Source organism: Linepithema humile, chromosome 6 (genome assembly GCF_040581485.1).
Source record: "Linepithema humile isolate Giens D197 chromosome 6, Lhum_UNIL_v1.0, whole genome shotgun sequence".
Lineage (NCBI taxonomy): Eukaryota > Metazoa > Arthropoda > Insecta > Hymenoptera > Formicidae > Linepithema > Linepithema humile.
Genome location: NC_090133.1, coordinates 13429143 through 13454597, shown reverse-complemented (window position 1 = coordinate 13454597; position 25455 = coordinate 13429143). Strand labels below are relative to the sequence as shown.

Sequence of the window (25455 nt, the reverse complement as noted above, 5' to 3'; positions counted from 1 at the left end):
AGCCGGGCGAGGTCCGCTGCTGCGTGTTTCTGCGTTTCTTAGACTCTGTGGCTGAAACCAAAGCGGAGTTAGATAGGGCTTGGATGGCGGAGGCGACGGGATCGCGGTACCTGACCTTATGCCGTGGGGTCACTGACGCGTGACACCCGTCGATGATCCCTCGGCGTCCGGTCTTCCTGGCGATGCTGCATCTTCGCCCTGAGGCACAAAACACGCAACGCCGCCCGCACGGAGTCTCGCCTTACAATTTAAAAACGATATTAATGACATAAAACGGGAATGACAATACAAACAACGCGTACAAATTGTGGAGTCTCGCGGGTTGCTCTCTCCACGCGAGGAGCAACACCAGGACTCTTTGCTCCCTCGGCCGGGCTATCGCCCTTGTGACGGCGCTCGAAAAGCGTCACGTCACAATATGGTCTAAGATTTTCATGATGACATCCATTCATAACCTAAATTTCTTCTTATGCTTTATATAAAAAGTTGATAGTAAGGTATTTGATTACCAAAAAGCTAGTAACTAGTACGAAAAAAATGGGACGTGATGGATTTTTCATTCGAACTTTCTATTTGAGTTTTGCATCCAAGTTAAGTGTATCCATGATCCGAGTTTTAGTAACTTTCCCTCGATTCGAGAACTCGGACCGATTTCTAGCATCGTGGACATTGGCCTTTAAGAAATACTTTCTTTACACCTATACCAGAGAGAAACCTGAGAGGGGCCACGCTGCCGTTTTTCGTACGACGCTTTTTCTAGGCCATACAGTACCAGGACTCGATTTAATAATGATTTTGGTGGAAAGCCGAACGGCGAATACGCTGCCTGATGGTGCTCAGCGCTCACGGAGCTATCATTGGCGGCGTCGCATGTTTTCTAATAAAATGCATATTTCCGCAAATTTTCAATAAATCGATCTAAAAATTTCCAGAAACCTTCCTTCAATAGTAAGGAACAAATGTCTCACTGGAGGTTGTTTCGAATTTCAAATTTCCTCGATACTTTTTGTCAGCAAAACTAAAAAAACGTGGTACCGACTGGCCTCAATTTGCAATTAATTATTATTAAACAATAAGCGATTTTCAGCTTCTTTATTGTTTTGTAGGCATCGCTAGACTATACTGCATGCATATACCGAATTTCAAACAATTTCAACAAAATTTGACCAAATTACGACGATTTATATCTTAAAATCTTATTGAATTTAGAGATAAAAATTTTTCAGTTTTTTTATTTTTATTAAAAATAAGCATCAAACAAAAAAAAACTGCAAATAGAAAAAAATTCCGTTTTGTCATTCTCTATAAGCCTATATTTAAAAAAAATTAATTTTGCGACTTTCAAAATTTTCATGCTCTGAGACGTTTGGACAATACTTTTACAGGACTTTGAGCGCTGGGCGAATTCTTTGATCCGAGCCCTCAATTGTTAATACAATATTGTGAATTATTTTTGGATAAAGTTTCAAATAGGTGAAACGCCCGATTTTTTTGAAACTGCACTATTTTATGTATTTTGGCGCGCTGATTACGAATATGATAATGAAAATCGCCGACAAGGTCATTTTCAAGGTCAAAACTCCAAAAAAAGTGAAAAAATATTACTTTTTTGAGATTATTTTGAGAAATAATGATGTAACGAAAAAATGTCTCAAATAAAAGTTGTAGTTCTTGTAAAAATACATTATTTATACACATATAATGTAAAGGCTCTATAAATTCAACAAATATAATAGAAGGGGCGTCCAGAGCTGTCGCAGGATGTTAGTGCTACATTTTTAATTTTAATTTTTTAAAGAATTATTTTAATTTTATTATTAATTTTATTTTAATTTTATTATTAATTTTATTATTAATTATTATTTTAATTTTCCTAATATATGAGAGATGAAGTGTTAGAATCGTGGGGTCTGAGTAGTTTAGTGGTCAGAACATTCGCCCGGCAAGCGGAAGACCCGGGTTCAATTCCCGGCTTAGCCACTCGCGCCCTGATATTTTTTCTCTCTTCCTTTCTCTCCAATAATTCCTATATGTAAGTAAATGTTTCTCGATATGAGAACAATATACTTATAATTTCGTACACATTCGTATCTCGATGTGAGATCGGTGTACAATTTAACTGTCTCTTGTAGATTAATTTATTAAAATAATTCTTTAAGAAATTAAAATTAAAAATGTAGCACTAACATCCTGCGACGGCTCTGGACGCCCCTTCTATTATATTTGTTGACATTATTTATGTTCTATGCATTTTTTGTGTAAAACTGATAATTTTCGAGAAAATTGACGTTAAAGATTAAAAACTTTGGTAAACAGGTAGGCCTTAGCTTGCATACGCATGCCGTTCAAGAATGTAGCGGCGCGTGTGCGTATACAATTTATGTATATTTATTAAATCTTTGCCTTGCTAAAAATCTAATGAGTCTACAATATACTAAAAATACTAGATACTGAAAAGATTAGCAAGACCCCAACGCAAGGTGTGTGCGCGCAGAAAGTTTATATGAATTAAATCTTTGCCTTACTAAAAGTATGATGAGTCTACTATATACTAAAAATTTTAAATACAGGAAAGATTAGCAAGACCCCAACGCAAGGTGTGTGCGCGCAGAAAGTTTATATAAATTAAATCTTCGCCTTATTAAAGGTATGATGAGTCTACAATATACTAAAAATATTAGATACTGAAAAGATTAGCAAGACCCCAACGCAAGGTGTGTGCGCGCAGAAAGTTTATATGAATTAAATCTTTGCCTTACTAAAGGTATGATGAGTCTACAATATACTAAAAATATTTGATACTGAAAAGATTAGCAAGACCCCTACGCTAGGTAGAGAGCATATTGTGTTTCAAAGTTATTTTCTATAATAGACACTAGCTATATAATAGGCGGGGGGAGAGGCTCCGCCCCTCCTCCCTGCACCCCCCTCCCCGCCTGCACTCATTTCCACCTCGGGGGGCTTCGCCCCCCGAACCCCCCGTGTTTCATCCTACTTACCAAAGTTTTTAATCTTTAACGTCAATTTTCTCGAAAACTATCAGTTTTACACAAAAAATGCATAGGACATAAATGATGTATTTTTACAAGAACTACAACTTTTATTTGAAACTTTTTTTTGTTACATCAATATTTCTCGAAATAATCTCAAAAAAGTGATATTTTTTCACTTTTTCTGACCTTGTTTTGACCTTGAAAATGACCTAGTCGGCGATTTTCATTATCATATTCGTAATCAGCGCGCCAAACTACATAAAATAGTGGAGTTTCAAAACAATCGGGCGTTTCACCTATTCGGAACTGCACCCTTATTTTTAACATGCGTTCTACGTTAACAGAAATTTTATTAAATGAAAAGCGTTTATAACTTGGAAAGGAAGCATTTCCGTAGCCACATTTATAAGATTTTTTTTCATCCTTACACCTTGTATATCTCTCTTTTGTAAACATAGAATATAATAAAATGTGGTATAATAGGGCTACAGGCGAAGATCCACTTTAAAAAAATCTAGCGCGCTATTAGTGGCACCTCATGGGTGGCGTGGAAGACCACTATTAGTTATTACTAATTAATTATTCATAAATCTTTCTTTTTTCAGTTGATAGAGGTAAATGCCAAATAAGGCGAGTCGCTAGAATATTGAAGGTATCGTATTTGAAAATTGCTTCTTACAACTTTTTTTCCGTTTTTACACATTAGTTTCTAACAGTAATCGATTAAATTATTAAATATTTTTGACCAAAAAATATTATTTTTTTATTTATTTATAATACTTGTATATGTCAAACTTGCATTTTATTGCAAAATTGTAAAATTATTTTTTATTTTTCTATTGACAATAGCAAGTATTCAGTATTTCTTTCTAGAGTTATTAATTTAACATATGCGAATATTTTCAATAAATATAAAATAATATATTTTAGCAAAAAAACATTATCCAATCATTTATTTGATTGTGCACAGTTAGAAAGAAAAGCGGAAATGCGGAAAAAAGTTGCAAGAAGCAGGTCTCGAACGCGTGATGTAATATTCTAGCGCAGGGATACGCAACTGGCGGCCCGCGAGGCTTTCTAATCCGGCCCTCGATCAAAGCTGCCAGTCTCGCAACTTTGCCCGTGACGTTCAAGCTTGACCTCCAGAAAGAAAGAATAATAAACTGAATTATTAAAGCACAGCGCCGAATTGTTTTTTTACTTTTACATATAAATTATTTTTTATCGGAGCGTATTTTCGAATGACAAACGTTACGAGAGAAAATACTTTTTTATAAAAAATGTGTGTATGTACACAGTAAAAAATAAAATGTTAATTTTAACATTTTTTGCATGTCATTTTTTGCACTACATAAAAGAGTAGTTACAATAATTCATAGAAAATGTTAATAGAACATTTTCGTTCGTATAATATGAATAAAAAAATTGATTCATTTTAACATAATTCTTTAGTTATCTAAAATAGTAACATAAATAATATGTTAATATTTTAACACAAAAAATATGTAAGTTTTAACATATATATATATATGTAACATATATGTATATGTTAAAACTTACATATTTTTTGTGTTAAAATATTAACATATTATTTATGTTACTATTTTAGATAACTAAAGAATTATGTTAAAATGAATCAATTTTTTTATTCATATTATACGAACGAAAATGTTCTATTAACATTTTCTATGAATTATTGTAAATACTCTTTTATGTAGTTTTTAAATAATTTATATGTAATTTTTACATCACATTTAAAGTCACAATAACAAAACTAAATGTAAAACATTGTGTCAATTACTTAACATTTTTAATTTGTCAATAAGTAACACAATGAATAAGAGTTATTTTAACTTAAAATTTAAAGTGGACTTTCTGGGACATGCAAAAAATGTTAAAATTAACATTTTATTTTTTACTGTGTACTTTCCCTTAATATTTGGATATTAAAATATATAAATTCAACTTTATGCAAGTATTTTAGAAAAGGATACTATAATAAGAATAAAATATACTTTTATTTTTATTTTTTTTATTTTTATATTGCATAAATCTTTACTATACATGTACATACAACCTTATATAATCTTGTACATGTACATACAACTTTATACAACCTTATACATATACAATCTTATATATGTACAGACTTAGATAGCTAAGGACACAAAAAATATTCTGTAATTAACATATTTGTATTTTCTATTTCGTACATCTTGTATGATTTTAAATGTTTTAATTGTAATAAAGAAAAAACAAAATATTTATTATCATTTTCTTTTAAAATTATGTACCCTAAATATTTTTTACAAACAGAAAAAGTTTTGTAACTTTGACACACTGCATAAGGTTTTGAATCAAATACAAATAAAGAAACTACCTTAGAAAAATTAGGCAAATGCTCATGAAAAGAAGTACATATAAAATTATTAATTTCAATCTCATTTCCAAATAATTTGACAGAATTTCCAAAACATATTTTTACATCAGATTTTAAATTTAAGAACTTTGAAATAACATTAAAATATGTGGTACTTCCTATTGTAGTAACATTACATTTCTTAAGAAAAGGAAAAAGTTCAAAAATATTGCAATTGTTCCATTTAAATAGCATATCTTGTTGATGACGGAAAGCAAGAGTTTTGCAAACATTTTTAAAATTTTTTAATTTGTTTGAAAGATCTTTCAAGTAATTATGTTTGCTTTCAAACCTCATAGTCCAAAAATGTCTTGGAGGACCCATTCTTTTAATAACAGTTGGCAAGTGTGTAATCATGTGATGTTTTGGTCTTAAATGAGTATTATATTCAGTTAAAAATAATTTATGATGATTTTCGATTAGATTTTCAAAATCAGTCATCAAAATATTATGAAGTATAGGAGCAAATGCTATTTTGACAATTTCTATTAACAAAAGAATTACTTTCCATTTATTGTAATTTGTGCTATGATCAAGTTTTTTTGTAATATCACTGATTATTAAAGGAAAAAATATTAATAAGCAATAAGTTTGGGCAGCTCTTTGACCTATTAAATGGCCTGCTTTATTAAGATAGATTGGACTAGGTTTATTAGCTCTATTTTGAAGACCGTAATCAAAAGTATTTATTTTATCATTAATTTCTTCTATCGAAGTTAATTTTTCTTGTATTAAAAATTTTAGAAACAATTTAAGTTTGTGACGATGCGCCTACCACTCATCGTCCCTAGCGACCGACCAGACGTAGGCTCGACGCCTATGACGCCCACGAGCGCTCGCGCCCATGCGACGCCCCAGCGTGGGGACCGCTCCCACTGCGCGACCGATACTCGCGGGTGGGAGGCCCGAGCCGGGTATATAAGCCGGCTCGGCCAGCATAACGAGACCTGTCCCGATCCGGTATCCGACCAGACCACATCTCTGGGTGCTCCCGGGATATACCTGCTCCGACTTTCCGCCGACAGGGCCGGGTTCTCCCGCTCTGCTGCCAGGGTTTCTCCCGGCGTTCGGTCTCTCCGATTTTCCGCCGACAGGGCCGGGTTCTCCCGCTCTGCTGCCAGGGTTTCTCCCGGCGTTCGGTCTCTCCGATTTTCCGCCGACAGGGCCGGGTTCTCCCGCTCTGCTGCCAGGGTTTCTCCCGGCGTTCGGTCTCTCCGACTTTCCGCCGACAGGGCCGGGTTCTCCCGCTCTGCTGCCAGGGTTTCTCCCGGCACTCGGTATCTCCGATTTTCCGCCGACAGGGCCGGGTTCTCCCGCTCTGCTGCCAGGGCTCTCCCGGCGTTCGGTCTCTCCGACGTCCCACCGACAGGGCCGGGTGCTCCCGCCCTGAAGCCAGGGTTCTCCCGGCTCGCGGCGCGCTAGGCCGTCCTAAAGGAGACGGGTGCTCCCTCTCCTAAAACCAGGGTTCTCCCGGTACGCGGTTGTATTATATAGAGTGTAGTTAACGTTAGTGTAAGTGAACGCCATAGACCTTAAGAGGGAACGTCCGCGCAGAAGCGCACTTTGTATTCTTCACCACAATTGACTGAATAAACGCAGCTTTAATATATTTCATGGAGTGATCGATCAAGCTTCCCTCCTTCTCTCGAATCCTGACTCCGGCGAGCAGATCCGCGGCGTCGAGAAAGGCGAACCGTTACATGGCGCCCGAACAGGGACCTGACTAGAGGAAGCTACGATCGGCATAAGAATCCATGCCACGGTGGATCGACTATATCTCCAAGCGAGAGGCCATCGAGGAGCTAGCCGCGCAAGGACTATCGACCGAGGGAACTCTCGACGAATTGCGAAAGCGGCTGCGGCGATTTGTGGCACAGAACCCCTCACTGTTTGAGAACCGCGTTGCCACGGGATCCGGGAATATGCCGCTAGACACCGCTAGCACAAACCCCGGCCCGTCCACCGTCGTAGAAACACCCATGGCCGACCCAGCAAAGGTCATGAACCAGATAAGGAAATGGGGGCTCCACTTCGACGGAAAGGACCCGCTGGCCTTCCTCGAGCGCGTGGACGAGTTGCGGCAAGGATACGGGTGCCGAGACGATCAGCTGTTGCTGGGGTTGCCCGAAATGCTAAAAGGCGACGCCCTCTTGTGGTATCGAAATAACCGCGATACCTGGACCACATGGAGGGAGTTCTGCGACCAGCTCCGCGGGCATTATTTGCCGCCGGGCTACCAGCGCCGGCTCCGGCGGGACATACAAGGCCGTTATCAACGGCCGGACAAGCCATTTCAGGCCTACGCCACGGCGTTGTTGACCATGATGCGCCGGGCTGGGGGCTACACCGCGCGAGATCAAGTAGAGCAACTACATGAAAACATGGGCCCGGAGTACCAGCTGTACGTTCAGCTGACCGACGCTACCACAGTGGGCGAGCTAAGCACCAGAGCCGCCCAGTTGGAGGCCATAAACCACCGTCGGACCGAACGGACCGGAACTCCCGGCTGCAAGACCGCCGCGGCTGCCGCTTACAGCCGGGATGAATGTTGCTGGCGGTGCAAGCAGCGTGGGCATACACGTCAGGACTGCCGACGGCCGGCCAAGAAGTTTTGTTCCCGTTGCGGGAAGGATGGCGTCCTGACTCGCGATTGTCACCCACCGTCGGGAAACGCCAGCCGGGCCGGGGACGTTGCGGCCGCCGCCCAGCCCGCCTCCGAATGAGGTACCAGCCCCGACCGCACCTCCGAGTTCGGATTCTACAACATACGCGCTGGGCGCTGCTGGACTCAGGTTCCGAACTCTCGTTCGTCGATCAGGCAACGGTACGCCTGTGCGAAGGCAGCCCGTACCACCTAGAAGCCGCGACCGATCGGGTCGATCTCGCCGACGGGACCAGCGTCCCTATCACCGAAACTATAGTCCTGCCCATCTCCGTGCAAGGAAACACATACACTCACCGCTTTGCGGTACTACCCCGCCTGGGTAGTCCGATGCTGATCGGTGTCGATCTGTGGGCAAAACTGGGCATCACTCTGCCTCCTCCTCCGCGAACCGAGACATCGACCACGGCAGCAACCAGCCTGGTGGCCGCCAGCACCCACGCCTCGCCATCAGAAGAGGCGCGTCTGAGAACCTTTCTAGAACGCGAGTTACCGAGCTTTGAGGCCATCAAGGGGCCGACCGATCGCGGGGCCCACCATATACGGCTCAAGCCCGTGACGCCCATCAAGCAGCGATATCGCCCCCGAAACCCGGCCATGCAAGCTATTATCGATCGGGAGGTCGAAAGCATGCTTGCCGAAGGCATAATTGAGCCGTCCAACAGCCCGTGGAGCTCTCCGGTTGTGGTCGTACGGAAGCGGGACGGATCCCACCGATTCTGCATCGATTTCCGCAAGCTCAACGCCGCATCAGTAAAGGACGCCTACCCGCTGCCACATATTGCCGCAACACTGGACAAACTCCGTGGGGCCCGGTATCTGTCCACACTAGATCTAAAGAGCGGGTACTGGCAGATTCCACTCACGCCAGAGAGCCGACCAGCAACCGCGTTCACGGTCCCGGGAAAAGGATTGTTCCAGTTCCGAGTTATGCCATTTGGCCTGCACTCCGCACCGGCTACTTTCCAACGGCTACTCGACTCCGTCCTAGGTCCGGAATTGGAACCACACGTCTTGGTGTACTTGGACGACATCGTGATCGCAAGCCGGACCTTCGAGGAACATCTACAACACCTGGCCGAAGTTTTCCGGCGCCTACGCCAGGCCAAGCTCCGCCTTAATCCCGCCAAGTGCCACTTCGGACGGGAGAGCCTGCGCTATCTTGGTCATATCATCGACCGAAATGGAGTCCGCACCGATCCGATCAAGGTGGCCGCCATAACCGGATGGCCTGCCCCCACCACAGTCCGCAAGGTCCGCCAGTTTCTGGGGATGGCCTCGTGGTATCGGCGATTCATACCGGACTTCTCGACGGTCACCGCACCACTGACCCATCTCACCAAGAAGAATGTACGGTGGTCTTGGGGGCCCGAGGAAGACCTCGCGTTCGGACGGCTCAAGGCAGCGCTGACTTCGTCTCCCGTGCTAGCCTGCCCCGACTTCTCGAAACCGTTCCTGCTGCAAACTGACGCCAGCTCACACGGCCTCGGGGCCGTTCTGACCCAACAGCTTGCAGAGGGAGAACGGGTGATTGCCTACGCTAGCCGCACTCTCAATGGCGCCGAGCGTAACTACAGCGCCACCGAGCTCGAGTGCCTGGCCGTAGTTTGGGGCATTCGTCGAATGCGGGGATACCTGGAGGGATACCGGTTCGTCGTCATCACGGACCACCAGGCCCTCAAGTGGCTGCAACAATTAGAGGCCCCGACCGGCCGACTGGGCCGCTGGCTGTTCGAACTGCAGCAGTTCGATTTCTGTATACGATACCGGCGCGGGACGCAGAACCAGGTGGCCGACGCCCTGTCACGCGAGCCGCAGGTCAGCGCAATTACTCCACGTCCCGCCTGCCCGTGGTACCGACGACTCCTCTCGCGGGTGCGGAGTCAGCCCGCAGAATACCCTGATTACGATATACGCGACGGACAGCTGTACCGGCACGTGCTACACAGCCTGGATTTCCACGACGCACCCGCCTCCGACCAGTGGAAACAATGCGTCCCTCGAGACCAGAGGGAGGACCTCCTGCGGCGCCTACACGATGATCCCACGGCCGGACACCTGGGCGTAGCCAAGACAGTCGCCCGCGTCGCGTCGCTCTATTATTGGCCTAGAATGTTCCGGGAGGTCGCGCGATATGTCCGCCGCTGCCCCCCCTGTTTGGCATACACGCCACCGCGGCAACGACCAGCCGGACGGCTACACGCCACCCCCGTCACCGAGCCGTGGCAACAGGTGTCCGTAGATTTGGTGGGTCCTCTACCCCGGTCTGCGAAAGGGCACACCTGGCTACTGACGGCCCAAGACCGTTTCAGCAAGTGGATAGAGCTAGTACCCCTGCGACAGGCCACGGCTCCCACTCTCGCCCGCGAAATTACAAGGCGAGTTATCTACCGGCACGGGTGCCCGCAACGCATCATATCGGACAATGGAACGCAATTCACATCGCGACAATTCCGGACCATGCTCGACTCCTTCGGGATACGACACCAGACCGCGCCGGTGTACGCACCGCACTGCAATCCGGTGGAACGAGCCAACCGGACGATCAAGACCATGATCGCGCAGTACGTCCAGGAACGTCACCGAAACTGGGACGAACATGTCGACGCTCTACAATTCGCCGTAAACACCGCGCGGCACGAGGCCACCGGATATACGCCAGCCTTCCTTACTCATGGCCGAGAACTGGCCAGGCCGGATCCGCGTGACCGCCGGATACCGATCAACTCCAGGAGCCCGGAGGACGTCTGCCGACAACTCGACGAGGCCTTCGAAGTCGCCAGGATCCACTTGGCCCGCGCCTTCCAGCGACAGGAGCGCCACTATAATCTCCGGCGTCGCGACTGGCGGCCAAAGCTGGGCGACCGGGTGTGGAAGCGGGACCGCCCGCTCTCCAACCGAAGCGAAGCATTTAACGCTAAGCTAGCGCCCAAGTTCATCGGGCCCCTAGAGGTGCGGAGGATCCTGTCACCCGTTATCGTCGACCTGCGGGGCGCACAGGGCAAATGGTACCGTCACGTCCACGTTCAGGACCTCAAAACCGGGCCCACAGACGAGGAAGAACCGTCCGACGGAGAGGGGGAATAGCCGAGCACGCCGACCGACGCGCCCGCCCTACGGCACGACCACTGTCAGGGACACAGTCCCCGTACCGACTCCGGCGCGCTTGCCGTACGGACGAACTACTGCCCGCATTCCTGACTCCCACTCCCGGCCGCTTTCCCAGCGTCGGCACGCCGGCCGAGAACCGACACGTGCCGCATTCCATCCCCACTCCGGCCCCTTCGAGCTTGCCTATATAAAGCCGCCCGGAAATAGAGCTTTTAGTAATCCTTCGCTATGTCCAACGCACAGCAAATAGCGGACGCCCTATTCGGGGAAATCTCCGACAGCGCGAGCGAGTCCGGTCAGACCGAGACCACACCGGATTCCCAGCCGACGCCAGGGCCTCGACCAACCCCGAGCCCCCAGCCAACGGCGGAGCCAGCAGCCAAGCCGCCCGATGCCCCGAAGCGACCTGTTTCTCGGCCGCCCCGACCCGGGGCGTCAGTACAACGCTCGGACCGGGAGAACCGCCGAAAAGCGATCCTGCTCCTCGCCCCGCTGCCACCGCCAAAGCCCAGGCGACGGTCGTGCGTCGCGACCGCCGTTCGCAGCCGACCACCCACCCGGCCGCCCACCGAAGCCAGCCCGGGTAACCCGCCAGGGCCAGCCACGCCCGACTCGCCGCCGGCCTTTGTCGCCGGCCCCGATAAGGCCGCCGTTCCGGCACCCGGGTCTACCACGCCCGGCGCACCGCCCGTCGCCACCGGCCCCAGTCGGCCTCCGCCCAGGCTCATCAGGCGCCCCGTCCCGGCCAGACCAGCCTCAACGCCCGGGCCAGCCATGCCCGACCTGCCACCAGCCAGTTCCGGCCAACCCGCGCTCGCCAGGTCTATCGGACTGGGACCCCGGCAACCTGGGCCCCAAGTGGTGACCGTGACACTGGGCGACGGCACCGAGGTCGAGGTCCCGTTCCTCACCGCCATCCTCGGCCGGAAGTACCGGATCCGCACCGCGACCGGACGGTGGATCATCCGGTTCGACCGCCGTGGCCGTCCCCGTAGCGTACAGCGCTTAGTCTAAGCATAGGTTAAGGAGTACATTGTAAGCCTAGGTTAAGAAAAAAAAAAAAATAATAAATAATAAACACAGAAAATTCAAGTCATTTAAGCCAGAGTCTATTCCTTGCGTTAGCCTAAGAGGGGGGGTGATGTGACGATGCGCCTACCACTCATCGTCCCTAGCGACCGACCAGACGTAGGCTCGACGCCTATGACGCCCACGAGCGCTCGCGCCCATGCGACGCCCCAGCGTGGGGACCGCTCCCACTGCGCGACCGATACTCGCGGGTGGGAGGCCCGAGCCGGGTATATAAGCCGGCTCGGCCAGCATAACGAGACCTGTCCCGATCCGGTATCCGACCAGACCACATCTCTGGGTGCTCCCGGGATATACCTGCTCCGACTTTCCGCCGACAGGGCCGGGTTCTCCCGCTCTGCTGCCAGGGTTTCTCCCGGCGTTCGGTCTCTCCGATTTTCCGCCGACAGGGCCGGGTTCTCCCGCTCTGCTGCCAGGGTTTCTCCCGGCGTTCGGTCTCTCCGACTTTCCGCCGACAGGGCCGGGTTCTCCCGCTCTGCTGCCAGGGTTTCTCCCGGCACTCGGTATCTCCGATTTTCCGCCGACAGGGCCGGGTTCTCCCGCTCTGCTGCCAGGGCTCTCCCGGCGTTCGGTCTCTCCGACGTCCCACCGACAGGGCCGGGTGCTCCCGCCCTGAAGCCAGGGTTCTCCCGGCTCGCGGCGCGCTAGGCCGTCCTAAAGGAGACGGGTGCTCCCTCTCCTAAAACCAGGGTTCTCCCGGTACGCGGTTGTATTATATAGAGTGTAGTTAACGTTAGTGTAAGTGAACGCCATAGACCTTAAGAGGGAACGTCCGCGCAGAAGCGCACTTTGTATTCTTCACCACAATTGACTGAATAAACGCAGCTTTAATATATTTCATGGAGTGATCGATCAAGCTTCCCTCCTTCTCTCGAATCCTGACTCCGGCGAGCAGATCCGCGGCGTCGAGAAAGGCGAACCGTTACAAGTTCAAGTTGGCAAATTCCTTCCAGAAAATCATGCATTATATCAACTGATAAATTTATTCCAAATTTAAAAAATTCTAAATCATTTAAAGCACTGCGTAATTTAATTCCATATACACTATCGTCGTAATGATTAATCGCAAGTTGAATATGATTTTTAAAATTTTCAGGTGTTCTCAAAAGAATATCTTCTTGTTTGCAATTTATTTTAGTAAAATTTTTATGCATGAGACATATTCTACAAAAAAAGTTAGCTTGAAATGATTCAACCATGCCATATAACGTTGCTCCTCCTAAATTGTCATGGCTTAATGTCGCTAAAGTTCCTTTTATTGGATATTCAACTCCTTCAATGTAAAAACCTTCTGTTTCCAAAATTCTTAAATCTTTTACAATTACTTCCAAAACTGAATTTATACCAAAATCTTTTATGTATTTACTATAACACAAAGTTAATAAATGAATATTGTTTAAATTAGAATTGAAATGAGGAGGTAAATTGCATATTACAAAATAAAATCCCCCAATTTTATGAGACAAAGCTTTACTACCTAAGGGATTACAAATTTCAAAGTCGTCAAAAAATATTTCTATTTCAATAGTTAATTTTTCTGAATTATGGAAAAGGTTATTGGTTTTATACATTTCACCATCTACAAGATTATTGTATGTACTACAATTTAAGGTCTTTTTATTGAAGGAATTAAATATTATTTTTTTAAAGGAATTATTTTTAAATAAAAATTTTAAGGTTTCAATAATTGGAACATAAGTAAATGTGCAAGTTAGAGGAACAGTTTTATACATTTTAAATTTTGAATCAAACTTTTGTTTCATGCAAACCCCACAACTTTTTTCTATTGGTTTTACCATACATTTTTCGTACTTTTTTTTACGTTTATGTTTTGTTAAATACCTATCAAAAGTTAAAAAATGTTGATACAATTTCTCAACAGATAACGTTTGATTCATTTACATTATCCAAAAATTTTTCGAATACAGAATTTATCAGTTGAGATAAACATTGCAATATTTTATCAATCGATGTATCAGGTATGCCAAAAGAATATAAGTTTTGTATAAAAAATGAAAAGTTATTATTGATATCTTCCGAAATATCATCAAGAATATTTGTACTTATATCTTCATCTGTATTTAAATTCTTATTAATGTTTGTATTCGACTTATTATTATTATTTATATTTAAATTTTCATCAGTATTACAACTATAATTAGGTGGAATTTCTGTCAAATTATTTGAATCATCTACAGTACAAACTTCTTCAACATTTAGTTTACACTTAGCTAAATGCTTTCTAAATCCCGAATAAGTTTTAAATATAAAAGGACAATTTAAAAAACAACATTTTAAATTTAATTGTGAACCTTCATAGAAAGAATGAATTATTCTTAAATGTCGACATAATTCCTTAATTGAATTTCCAACATAAGTACAATTTGTACACATATAAGGCATCTTAAAAATGAATGTCTCAATTAATAAAACCAAAAAGTTCAATTTTAATCAGTATAACTTATTCAGAGTACCTTATAAGTGTACAATTCAATAATAATACAGTTAAAATATAGAAATAAAATTAATTCATGTATCCATTTGGTTTCGTAGAAGTGTATATACTTCTCTTATACGTGGAGTTACGGGACCATTGTTTATTTTATAAAAATATGTTTCTATAAATCTGTAGAAACTTACCAGATTCGAATCGTATTCTGTATGAAAAACGAAATGACTTTTAAACAAAATGTCAAAAGCCTTCACGAAATTTTGCGCATGAAGTAGAATGAACTTGTTGTCTACGTTTAGAAAGTATTGAGCCACAGCTGCTTTGGTTGAACCTACGGCGACTAAACGTGGTTGAATCTTTTCTCTTGACTCTGATTCCCTTGATTCTAAAGGCGTACCGTTCTAGAACAAAACAAAAAAATGTAGCATTATACCAATATGTAATGACTTTTCTGACATAACTAAAATTATAAAGTATATAAAAATATATAAATAATTATTATTTTCTATATACCTTTTTAAATAAAATAATTTTTTCCAAAACCGCAGTGGATTTTTCTCTTGCAGCTTTATTTTTTCCTCTAGCTGTTGGAGGAAGAAGTCGACATAGTGCTAAAATAGCTCGTGTATGTTTATCCCAAGCTGAAAAATTTCTCAAATTGATAAATGTTGCTTTTTATACAAATTATTAAATAAAACAAATTTACATTAATTGTAAATATATATTATATTAATTGTAAATAAAATTGTATATAATATAAATTAATAAAAATTAATATAAATTAATTGTAAATAAAACAACATTAATTGTAAATATACTCATTACCTTCTCCCAATTTATCTACTGAAGGATGTATTTCATAGTCAGGCTTAGAAAAAATTCTCAAAATAATTTCACAAAAGTTGGTAAATTCTTTTAAGAAGAAGGCATCATATTTGGGAAATAATAGTTTGTATTCTTCTTCAATCTAGAAAAGTCAATTAAATAAAGAATTATTATAATAAAGAATTTTAACTATTTTATTTATATATTATAAATTAGATTAAAAATATAAATATACGATCAAATATATTATATTATGTTATATATTTCATATTTTACATATGTATATAACATATTTGTTAAGAAATTACTTACCAATTCAGGTGTATCTATGAATCTTGGAAATGTGTCGAAGAAATTAGTATTTAAACAAAATTTTCTTCTGTACTGAAATATGTCTTTATGTTTAGAAATAATTTGTAATTTTTGATCCTGTGTGGCACTTTTGAGAAAAAGAATAATATCATCTATTTCAGCTTGGGTTAAGTTTTCATTTTCATCCTGTGTAACGTTTAGATCGTTTCTATTGTTTTCAGAATCTTCATTACACGTTCTTTTTCTTTTTACACCTCTTCTTACATTGGAAAGCCTATTTGCTAAATAGCCTGTTTTAGTTTTTGGATCGTAAAAAGATTCCTAAAAAGCAATAAACAATAAATGTAAAAAAATTTTATCTAAAATTATAGAATATTTCAATACTGTTTAAAAAATGTGCTTTGTATTTACATAGCCTAATGCAGTTTCCGGATCTCGTAATTTTGGGAAAATTTCTACTATAATTTTGGCAAACTGACATTTATCTAATGAAGTTAATGGACGCTTTAATTTTTGTTTCAAAGTAAGCATTTGAGTAACCACTATGTTAATTATCCGTCTTCTACTTGTCTCACTTAAAAATCCCTTCGTATTATATTCTTCAAAAATGTCTTTTCCACACGGATTCTCTAAAATAACTTTTCTGATGATCTAAAAATTATAATATAAGAGATCGTATTAAATAATCTATCTTTAAATATTTTTTAATATATTATAATTATATAAAATAATAATGTTTTAATACTTTTTTTGTAATAATTTCTTCTTTCATTGATTCTTGTTGATGTAAAAATGATAAATTATATATATTTTGCTGAACAGGTCCTGGCGCTTCATCTTCTTCAGAAGTATCGATAGTTAAATTAGAGGAAGAACTTGGTATTGGGGTTGTTGAATAATCTAAATCTATAAAAAAATAGCCGTATATATGAATAATAAGATTTATACATATGCATAACTTATATTTAACATAAAAATAAAGAACTTACCTTGTACAACTGGTTCATCTACTTCAATTATAATAATAGCACCTCTTCCGGAAAACTGAATGTGTTCAATTAAAAATTCACCTGTTAGTAAAGCTTTCTTTTCATCGTAGAATTTAAATTCATTATTCTTTAAATTCGAAAATATTTCTTTTGCTAAAAAAATATAAGAAATAAAAATTGTAAGCAAAAGGAAAAATGTTATCAATCCAAATAATATGAAACGTGTTATATTATTTAAATTGTATAATACCTTTTGCCTCAAACATTTCATAAGTATATGGATAAAGAACTTTTACCCAATGCCTTTGATTTTTATATTCAAAAATAAAACTCATTCCATTTGATGGATTATAATAAGTGCTTTGTAGCAAAGGCTCAGGGAATGAACTGAGATCGTTATCCGCCATTCTAATAATTAATAAATAAGAATTAAAGGCTTTTGAATATTCATACCACTACTGAACTATGACATCAGAGATGAAAAATGATATGAAATTTCCCTGATAGCCAAGCATGTTTTGCAAAATCATGCAACTTAATGCTGAGCATGAATTTTCGACTAGTTGCTGTATATTTGCTAAAAACGTAATGCATAGTCATATGTATTCAACAACACGAGGGCAGATTTGAAACATTTCGTGTCAGCAGATTCAGAGCAAACGGAGAGCAACTGTTGCTCATTTTGTTGCCAACAAAATGACTTCTATTCATGAAAAACATTTTGCTTTGTCATTCATTTTCGACAACATAAGAGCAACATGACGGTGATAGAAAAAGATAATGATGTCTGTGCTTTTGTCGTATATTTGTTAAAAACTATTTAAATATATTAAATTGTTAAAAACTGTTTAAATATGTTAATTGCGTCTTGCAACCATTATTATTATTATTATTTTGTTAATTTTGTAAATGTATATTCTAGAGTGAACGCATAATGTGGAGCAAGTATGGCACAACGACGTATAACTTATTCCTTTCCTCGTCTTCTACTATTATATGTATTGCTGTCTTACTTGTATGTTTCACATTTCTGCCACTAGGAGATGAAGGCGCTACAGATCTTTATTATTAGTACACCAACTAGCAATCCATAGTCCACGATTATATATAACGGTCAAAGGTGTGGCACGTGGCACGCATTGGCACGCATTAGCACGAGATTGCTTTTACCAATATTTTATTAACATTCAAAAGTGATAGTTTTGAATATACATCTTTGAATATATATCTACGTCAACTATACGTTGCGTTATCAATAAGTACGGCCGTACAGGTATTTGGATTTTTAATTGAATATAAATTCCTGCAAGTAAGGTTATGTAAAATTGATATCATATTGTACAATATTTTATCGAAATTTTCCATTATACGCTCCTGTGTAAATATTCTTATCAATATTATTGTAATATTATAATTCTCTATTATTAAAATACATACACTAATCAGATATAATATTGTAGAATTTATATATATTAGTCGGACATTAACATATCTTTAAATATGAGTTTATTTCAAAGACGCCGTAAGCCTATTTTTCAATTAGGGCCAAAGAGGCAATCAAGAGTTCTGTTGCAAATGAGGCGATTTTATCAAACAAGATGTTACGACGAACAGCAGCGTAATTCCGAACAATTAATGTTGTCAGTAGACATGACAGATAATCTTACTAATAATGAAACAGATAATCTTGCTAATAATGAAACAGTGTCTTCTGCTATCGAGTTAAATACGAATGAAAATATTTATGATGATTTAATGCATGTTGAAAGTGAACAAAATCTTGAAGTCAATGACATGTCAATCGTAGATAATGATTATAGTAGTACAATCAATAATGACATATCTTTGGACACTGTAAATCAGACATTTCAAGAATCTTTAGCATCAGCGTTTATAAAATGTAATCTGACCCATACACAGGGGAATATAATCTTAAATACATTACGATCACATAAATGCCATACGTTTCTACCAAAAGATACAAGATCATTACTTAATACGCCGCGTGACAGAATTGCAGTTTGTTCAATGTACCCAGGACAATACCTTCATATTGGTTTTGAAAAAGGCATTAATAATATTCTGAAGAAAACTCCACCGAATCAGATTCCTTCCGTTCTTGAAATAGACTGGAGTACCGACGGCGCGAAATTAAACAAATGTGGGACAATGCAAATTTGGCCGATCCAAATTTCAATAAGCAATATAAGTAACAGCAAACCGGAAATAGTGGGTATTTATATGGGGAATAAAAAACCAGGTGACATTAACTTATTTATGGATGAATTTGTAACTGATGTATTGCAAGTTTTTGAAAAGGGCGGTATAACATTTAGTCATCAACAAATTCCCACTACACTGAGAGCATTCATCGCAGATGCTCCAGCACGTTCTTGGTTATTAAATCATTATGGGCACACATCGAGTCATGCATGCGGAAAATGTAAAGTTGTCGGCATACGATATGAGCAACGAATGATCTTCTTAGGTACGAATCATCGTTTAAGAACCGATGAAGAGTACATTCGGATGACAGACCGCGATCATCATAAAGGAAAAAGCCCTTTATCCCGATTACCTATGGGAATGGTAACACAAGTTCCCGTAGACTATATGCACTTAGTGTGTATAGGAGTCGTGAAGAAATTGTTAACGGCGTGGATTACGGGCAAATATGGTAAAAAGACAAAATTATCAGGCCGAAACCTAGATGTAGTATCAAAACGACTTGAACTTCTTTCCCATTATTGTCCACGGGACTTCGCCAGAAAACCTAGGTCATTGAGCGACTATTCGGATTATAAAGCCACAGAGGGACGACAGTTCATTTTATATACTGGGCCTACAGTAATGCTTGGCATTATGGAAAAACAAACATATATTCATTTATTATTTCTACATACAGCAATTCGTACGCTTTGCAGTAACACATTTTCGAATATGTCTCTGTTACAGTGTGCAGAAGTAGCACTTAAAAAATTTGTTGAAAAATGTCAAGTTTTCTATAAACTTTCTTTTATGTCATACAATGTGCATGCTTTGCTACACCTGGTGGCAGATGTCAAACGCTTTGGTCCGCTTGACAGTTTTTCCGCTTTTAAGTATGAAAATAATATGCAATTATTCAAACGCTCGTATAGAAAACCTCATCAGGCTTTACAGCAATTTGCCCTCAGACAGGCGGAAATAAATAATCATGAGCGGAAAGAACATTCCGCACACAGTAATGCAACAGTTATACAAATGTTCGACCGGCATGGCGAAGGTCCTCTTCCATTAGGATTTTCTCCTACACATTGTCAACAGTACACAAAGATACAAACCGGAAGTATGTATTTTAATGTTACTTCACTTGGCAACAAATGTTGTATTTTAAAGGATTCTTCAGTATGTGTCATCGAAAACATATTAGAAATGAATGAAACGTACCATTTTGTGGTAAAGAAATTCGAAATTATGGAAGATTTTTATGATGTGGGTATTTCATCATCATCATTAGATATTTATAAATGCTCTGCGTTATCAAGCGATTTTTATGTAATACCTATTACTGATGTGCGGGCAAAATGTTACATGATGTTATATTGGAAAACTATTGATGACGAGAGTTCTGATTCCAGCAGTGATTCCGAAACCGATAAGCCGGTTCCTGGTGAATATGTTATATCAGTTCTTTTATAGGAACTTACTTTTATAGGAACCTACAGTAACAAAGAAACACTAAAGGAGATAATGAAAAATAAAAGAGCAAAAACATGAGTATATACACAATCCAATATTATTAAATAAAAGTAATGAATGAATGTTTCCTCGAAATAACTCAAATTATATATAAAACTTGTATAGTATTCTAACATAGTAATATTATTCGTAACACTGTACATATTCCACTCTTACAAGTTCCTTACTGTATTATATTTTATTAGTGTATAAATTATATTACTAATTTTGTGTAAATAAAATTAAACAAGATACGTCTATTAATGCATTGGTCAAGCGTATAAATTACATTGTCAAAATATGATGATATTGATTTCTCTTATCAATGCAGAGATAATCCATTTAAAAATCTGTAATATTTGTACGCAACAAAATGTTTGATAGCTGATAAGAACAGTAGAAATCGCCATTAAAAAGGTGATAAAAGTATTTACTGCGGCATTTAAATGGAATTTTGTGCATAGAGTTTAACTTTTTTAAATTCTTTTTTTTTTATATACATTTAAAGGTAGTGAGACTCATTGAAAGATGAATAACCAACGCAAAACTCATATACGTCGTAAACAAGCATTCTTTTCTAAGGCTGGAGTTGCTAACTATAAGGTTCAGAAGTTGAAACAATTTCGTTTAAGTCAGTAAGTACTGTAGTTGATATTATGAACTATCTTTTATTGATATTACGAAAATTTATTGCAGATATTGGAAAAAATAGTAATTTAAAAAAATTTCTAGTAATAGAATAAAATATTGAATTGCAGAAACATTCAACGTCCTACGAGGAATATTACAAAACCAAAGAGGTATGTGACAACTTCAAGTCAGGACGAAGCACCGTCGTTAAAAAAGAAAAAAAAACCAGAAACAGAGAAACCAATTAATCTCGATAAAGATGTCGATGAAATTCGCAATGCACCAAACGACGCTTCTACAACGATTCTTCCAAGTCAGGAGTCAGAAAGAAGCAACATGTCATCTTGGTCCTTACCGATTAGAGACGACGTAGCAGTTACGAATGAAAAAGTTGCGGTTGACCGCAGTTACACGCAACTGATGTCAGGAACTTCAACTTCCATTACACGTGTTGGTGGTATGTCACTTAATATTCGACATGTGAGATGTAATATGTCTGTAATGATTTATAAAAATATCTTAATTTGTTTAGGAGATCAAATGAAACAGAATCTTCTGTACATTATTTTTCATAAGTCTTGACCTTCCATATGAAAAGCTTTGTAAAAGAAATGTGTTTATAAACTAATTATTTGACTGAAAAATAATGCACTTGAAATTTGAAATGCAATTGAAATCAATTCCTTGAAAACAGAAGTAATTTACGTGGATGTTAATGTAATGGAATGTTGAGATGTCTTAAAATTAATTTTAAAATTTTGATTTTACTGTTTACGTTTGAGAAAAAAGAAATATTTTTTAGGTGAAATCTTTGCAGTCAACAAATGTAACGTCTCTGAAATAGTTTTATATTATAATTATAAAAATCTTTAATAATGAGTTCATTCTTATTACAGGGCAACTCGAAAGCACTAATAGAGCATCCACTTTTACCGAAGATCAAAGCGTGCGTCCTAATGATTCCGGAGCACTAAATCCACTGTTACATTTGCAAAGTCTGCAACAAATGCCGCAAACAAGCGGATGCACTGGAGGATACTCTGAAACTATTATGGGAAATTATCGCTATCAACGGCATGATAGATATGACGGATATGACTATCCGTATCCTTCAAGAGATAATTATCATGAAACAACACAACATGAGCATGCAACACAACATGATCATCAGCATTATTGGAATGCTATAATAGGGCAAGTGATAATTTTTCTATTTATTTATAAAATGTTGAATTTCTTTTGAAATATAAGACTATAGATTTAAATATATAAACGCAGTTTAATAGTTATATCCTTTAGTACATTAGTTACGACTTTTATTCTTTGTATACAATAATTTTTTGATCGAATTAACTGAAATTAGCTGATCTGGTAAACGAAATAAACATTTAAAAATGTTATTAGTGTTCATAAAACAATTAGGGTAGAAACGAAAAAAAGGTTAAAGTTTCAATTATTACGTGTTTTAACATTTATGAGCTATTAATAGTTTTTCTGTGTGGTCTGCGCACATAACTTAAGAGATATAGATATCTTTAAGTTAATATAATATTGACTATTTGACACTTTCAGTTTTCTATTAGCTGGAAAATTCAATTATTACGTGTTTTAACAGTTATGTGCTATTTATAGTTTTTCTGTGTGGTCTGCGCACATAACTTAAGAGATATAGATATCTTTAAGTTAATATAATATTGACTATTTGACACTTTCAGTTTTCTATTAGCTGGAAAATTCAAGTTACATGATCGATATCTGAGTCATTTTGAGTAATGTGATGACGGGATTAGTTTTATACTTGTAGTACATTGAAGAATTCGACATGTATTTGTTCCAAAACCAAAAAAAATCACAAATTTAGTCGTAAATAATTCTACAAGTTACATAAATACTACACATTTTGTATATATGTACATGCAGCGAATGTATAGATATTTTTGGATAAATAGTAGATAAAAATAAATTCTTAGAAATAATATTATTTCTAAGAAATAAAAATAAATATGTTATACGTTTTAGGGAATTCAATAACATGAGAAAGCAGCTAGAAAATATGCCGACGAAAGAAGATTTCATGTAAGCTTTCTGCATATGTATTTTGATAATAATATTAAAGTATATATGTATATGTGTATGAATAATGAAAATGTCTTATATACGGTACATGCGGTCATAGTCAAAATTAATCCGATACTTTTTATACATCCTGTATAATATAATATAAATTTTTATTGTTACTGTAATCAGAGTATTCTTTTCGACACTATTGTGTCCTAAACTTGCCGATTAAACAGTATTTTGCAACGTAACATTATTGCACGATAATGACTAAAAGATGAAACTAGGAAGCCTTCATAGATCAAACTTTATTTAAATCATGTATAGAAATGCCCTTTTTCTTTTTATTTATGCATTTGTGATCGAATACATAGATATTAATGTTATAAAAATACTATAAATGGCTAGAAAAAATGTTAACCGTTTTAATTTTTAAGATGAGGATGTTACTATTATTAATACTCTCTAGGCTATTATACTCTGTTTCAGAACCATCACCCAAAAACTTGATAAACTGTTAAAAAAGCAAAGCAATAAAATGCCAATGAAACCACACTGTATTCCATTAAAATCCGTCAAAGAAGTGCAGAACTTCGACAATATTGACGAAGAACAGTACAACGAAGTGGTAGGTCTTAAAGCATAATATATTACAGTAATCATATTATAGTAATGACATGAATATATAAAGAATCTTTATAGATATTCTAGTGTTTCCCAGAACACAGAATTCTATTTTGTTTCATATATAATTTTTTTTCCTTGTCATTGTGTAGAAATTAAATACATTATCATATTTACATTATCCTATACAATGTATTTTAGGTGACATATCTCAAATACTTGGGAGGACAAACTTTGGACGAAAGTGTAAAATTTTGCATGAAACAAATAATAACGGACGAAGCATTAAATAAATATTCCTTATGGGGCGAAAAGGACCGGAATCTCGAACTTTATAATACTCAGTTATTATATGCAGTATATGGTAATATATTTTTATTTATAATGTTATTAAAATGGCATTAAAAGAATAAAAATTGAAAAACAAATCTTGTATCACTTATTACAATATTCAACTTGTTTTCAATTTATGAAATATTTATAATCACTGGAATATATTCCTTCTTAACGTTTTTTTGTTATTATTCTGTTCATAAATTTAGAAGCGGTAGCAAACAGCCCTTATTTTGCGGTACCTGACCAACAAAAATTTTATGATGCTGTGAAAGAATCCATAAGATTCGCTAAACAACGACTGCGAAATTCTGTTCGTAGACAACCAGGAGAGAAAGGTCGCCGAACAAGGCGGCGCGAGGAAGCAGATGCCATATTTGGCACAAGAAACAGAGAAGAGGAAGAAGAAATAAGCAATAGAGAAGAAGAAGAAGAAGAAGGATGATGATGATGATTAGATAGTAATGACCAGAAATAAAATATTTTTCAATATATATGCATAATTTTCAATTGCAACAATTTATTTATCCTATCATTTCTTATCCCGATTAATTTCACTTAAAAGTTAAAAAATTTTTTATAATTATTTTAGTAATACAAGTTTATATTTGCCGATCGGATTATATTTTCGATATTTTTGCTGTGTGTGTGTGTGTATCCGTTTGAAACCCTTACTCTTTTCAAACATATAAAATAATAAGTAAATAAATCCTTCTTTTTGTTATCACTAGAAAGAAGAATTTACTTATTTATTATTTTACATATCTATTATATATATATATAATATATATGTCAAATAATAAATAAGGAAATTTTTCTTTCTGGTGATAACAAAAAGGAGGATTTATTTACTTATTATTTTATATGTTTGAAAAGAGTAAGGGTGCAAAAAATATATTTAACCGTTTTCGACACGCTGTTGAATTTTTGCTGTAATTTATGACTCGGCATGTGTTGTTGGCAACTTGCTGTCATTTTGCTCTTTATGTACAGCGATAAACCATTGCAGCAAACACATAGCAACTTGACAGCAACACATGCTGAATTCATGTGATATCATACCAGAGGCAAATGACTCACACACCTTGTTCTAAATTTGCTGAAAACTAATGCCCTTTGTTTTCGGCAACGTGGCAGCAACAACACAGACAGGTGGCTATCAGGGTTTGCATACAATTTTTAAATAAAAAGATATTTTAATAAAAATATAAACTATAAATTGCTTAATAGTCGAAAAA

At 38.7% G+C, this 25455-nt stretch overlaps 3 protein-coding genes across 6 annotated transcripts; 2 read left to right on the top strand and 1 right to left on the bottom strand.

The window, feature by feature from the left end:
- Positions 1–11413: 11413 nt before the first annotated feature.
- LOC137000712 (uncharacterized) lies at positions 11414–12199 on the top strand. Its single transcript, XM_067358054.1, has one exon. It carries the CDS (start codon positions 11414–11416, stop codon positions 12197–12199), a length of 786 nt encoding a protein of 261 aa, XP_067214155.1.
- Positions 12200–13343: 1144 nt separating this feature from the next.
- On the bottom strand, positions 13344–17334 carry LOC105667966 (uncharacterized). Its single transcript, XM_067358315.1, has 8 exons — positions 17103–17334; positions 16853–17005; positions 16609–16769; positions 16275–16514; positions 15864–16184; positions 15552–15693; positions 15240–15367; positions 13344–15127 (listed from the first exon to the last, which is right to left on the bottom strand). Exons 1-8 carry the CDS (start codon positions 17257–17259, stop codon positions 14804–14806), a joined length of 1626 nt encoding a protein of 541 aa, XP_067214416.1. The 5' UTR covers positions 17260–17334; the 3' UTR covers positions 13344–14803.
- A 540-nt stretch (positions 17335–17874) lies between these two features.
- Positions 17875–24711, top strand: LOC137000818 (uncharacterized). 4 transcript variants are annotated; one of them, XM_067358318.1, is made up of 9 exons: positions 17912–18125; positions 20957–20989; positions 21081–21207; positions 21331–21659; positions 22099–22396; positions 23222–23278; positions 23750–23888; positions 24086–24248; positions 24427–24711. In XM_067358318.1, exons 3-9 carry the CDS (start codon positions 21101–21103, stop codon positions 24660–24662), a joined length of 1329 nt encoding a protein of 442 aa, XP_067214419.1. In that variant the 5' UTR covers positions 17912–18125; positions 20957–20989; positions 21081–21100; the 3' UTR covers positions 24663–24711. The 4 variants fall into 4 exon arrangements, with proteins under 4 accessions (XP_067214420.1, XP_067214419.1, XP_067214417.1 ...); XM_067358316.1 differs by having other exon boundaries at positions 20904–20989; XM_067358319.1 differs by having other exon boundaries at positions 17875–20989; positions 24539–24711.
- Positions 24712–25455: the final 744 nt, after the last annotated feature.

Bases quoted from the DNA above. Each gene is read 5' to 3' on its own strand.
- LOC137000712 (XM_067358054.1), top strand. From the start codon at position 11,414: ATGTCCAACGCACAGCAAATAGCGGACGCCCTATTCGGGGAAATCTCC.
- LOC105667966 (XM_067358315.1), bottom strand. From the start codon at position 17,259: ATGGCGGATAACGATCTCAGTTCATTCCCTGAGCCTTTGCTACAAAGC. The intron at 16,515-16,608 runs GTATTAAAACAT...TATAATTTTTAG, and splicing joins AAGAAATTATTACAAAAAAA to ATCATCAGAAAAGTTATTTT. The intron at 16,185-16,274 runs GTAAATACAAAG...ATTGCTTTTTAG, and splicing joins CGGAAACTGCATTAGGCTAT to GAATCTTTTTACGATCCAAA.
- LOC137000818 (XM_067358317.1), top strand. From the start codon at position 21,101: ATGAATAACCAACGCAAAACTCATATACGTCGTAAACAAGCATTCTTT. The intron at 21,208-21,330 runs GTAAGTACTGTA...ATTGAATTGCAG, and splicing joins AAACAATTTCGTTTAAGTCA to AAACATTCAACGTCCTACGA. The intron at 21,660-22,098 runs GTATGTCACTTA...TTCTTATTACAG, and splicing joins TTCCATTACACGTGTTGGTG to GGCAACTCGAAAGCACTAAT.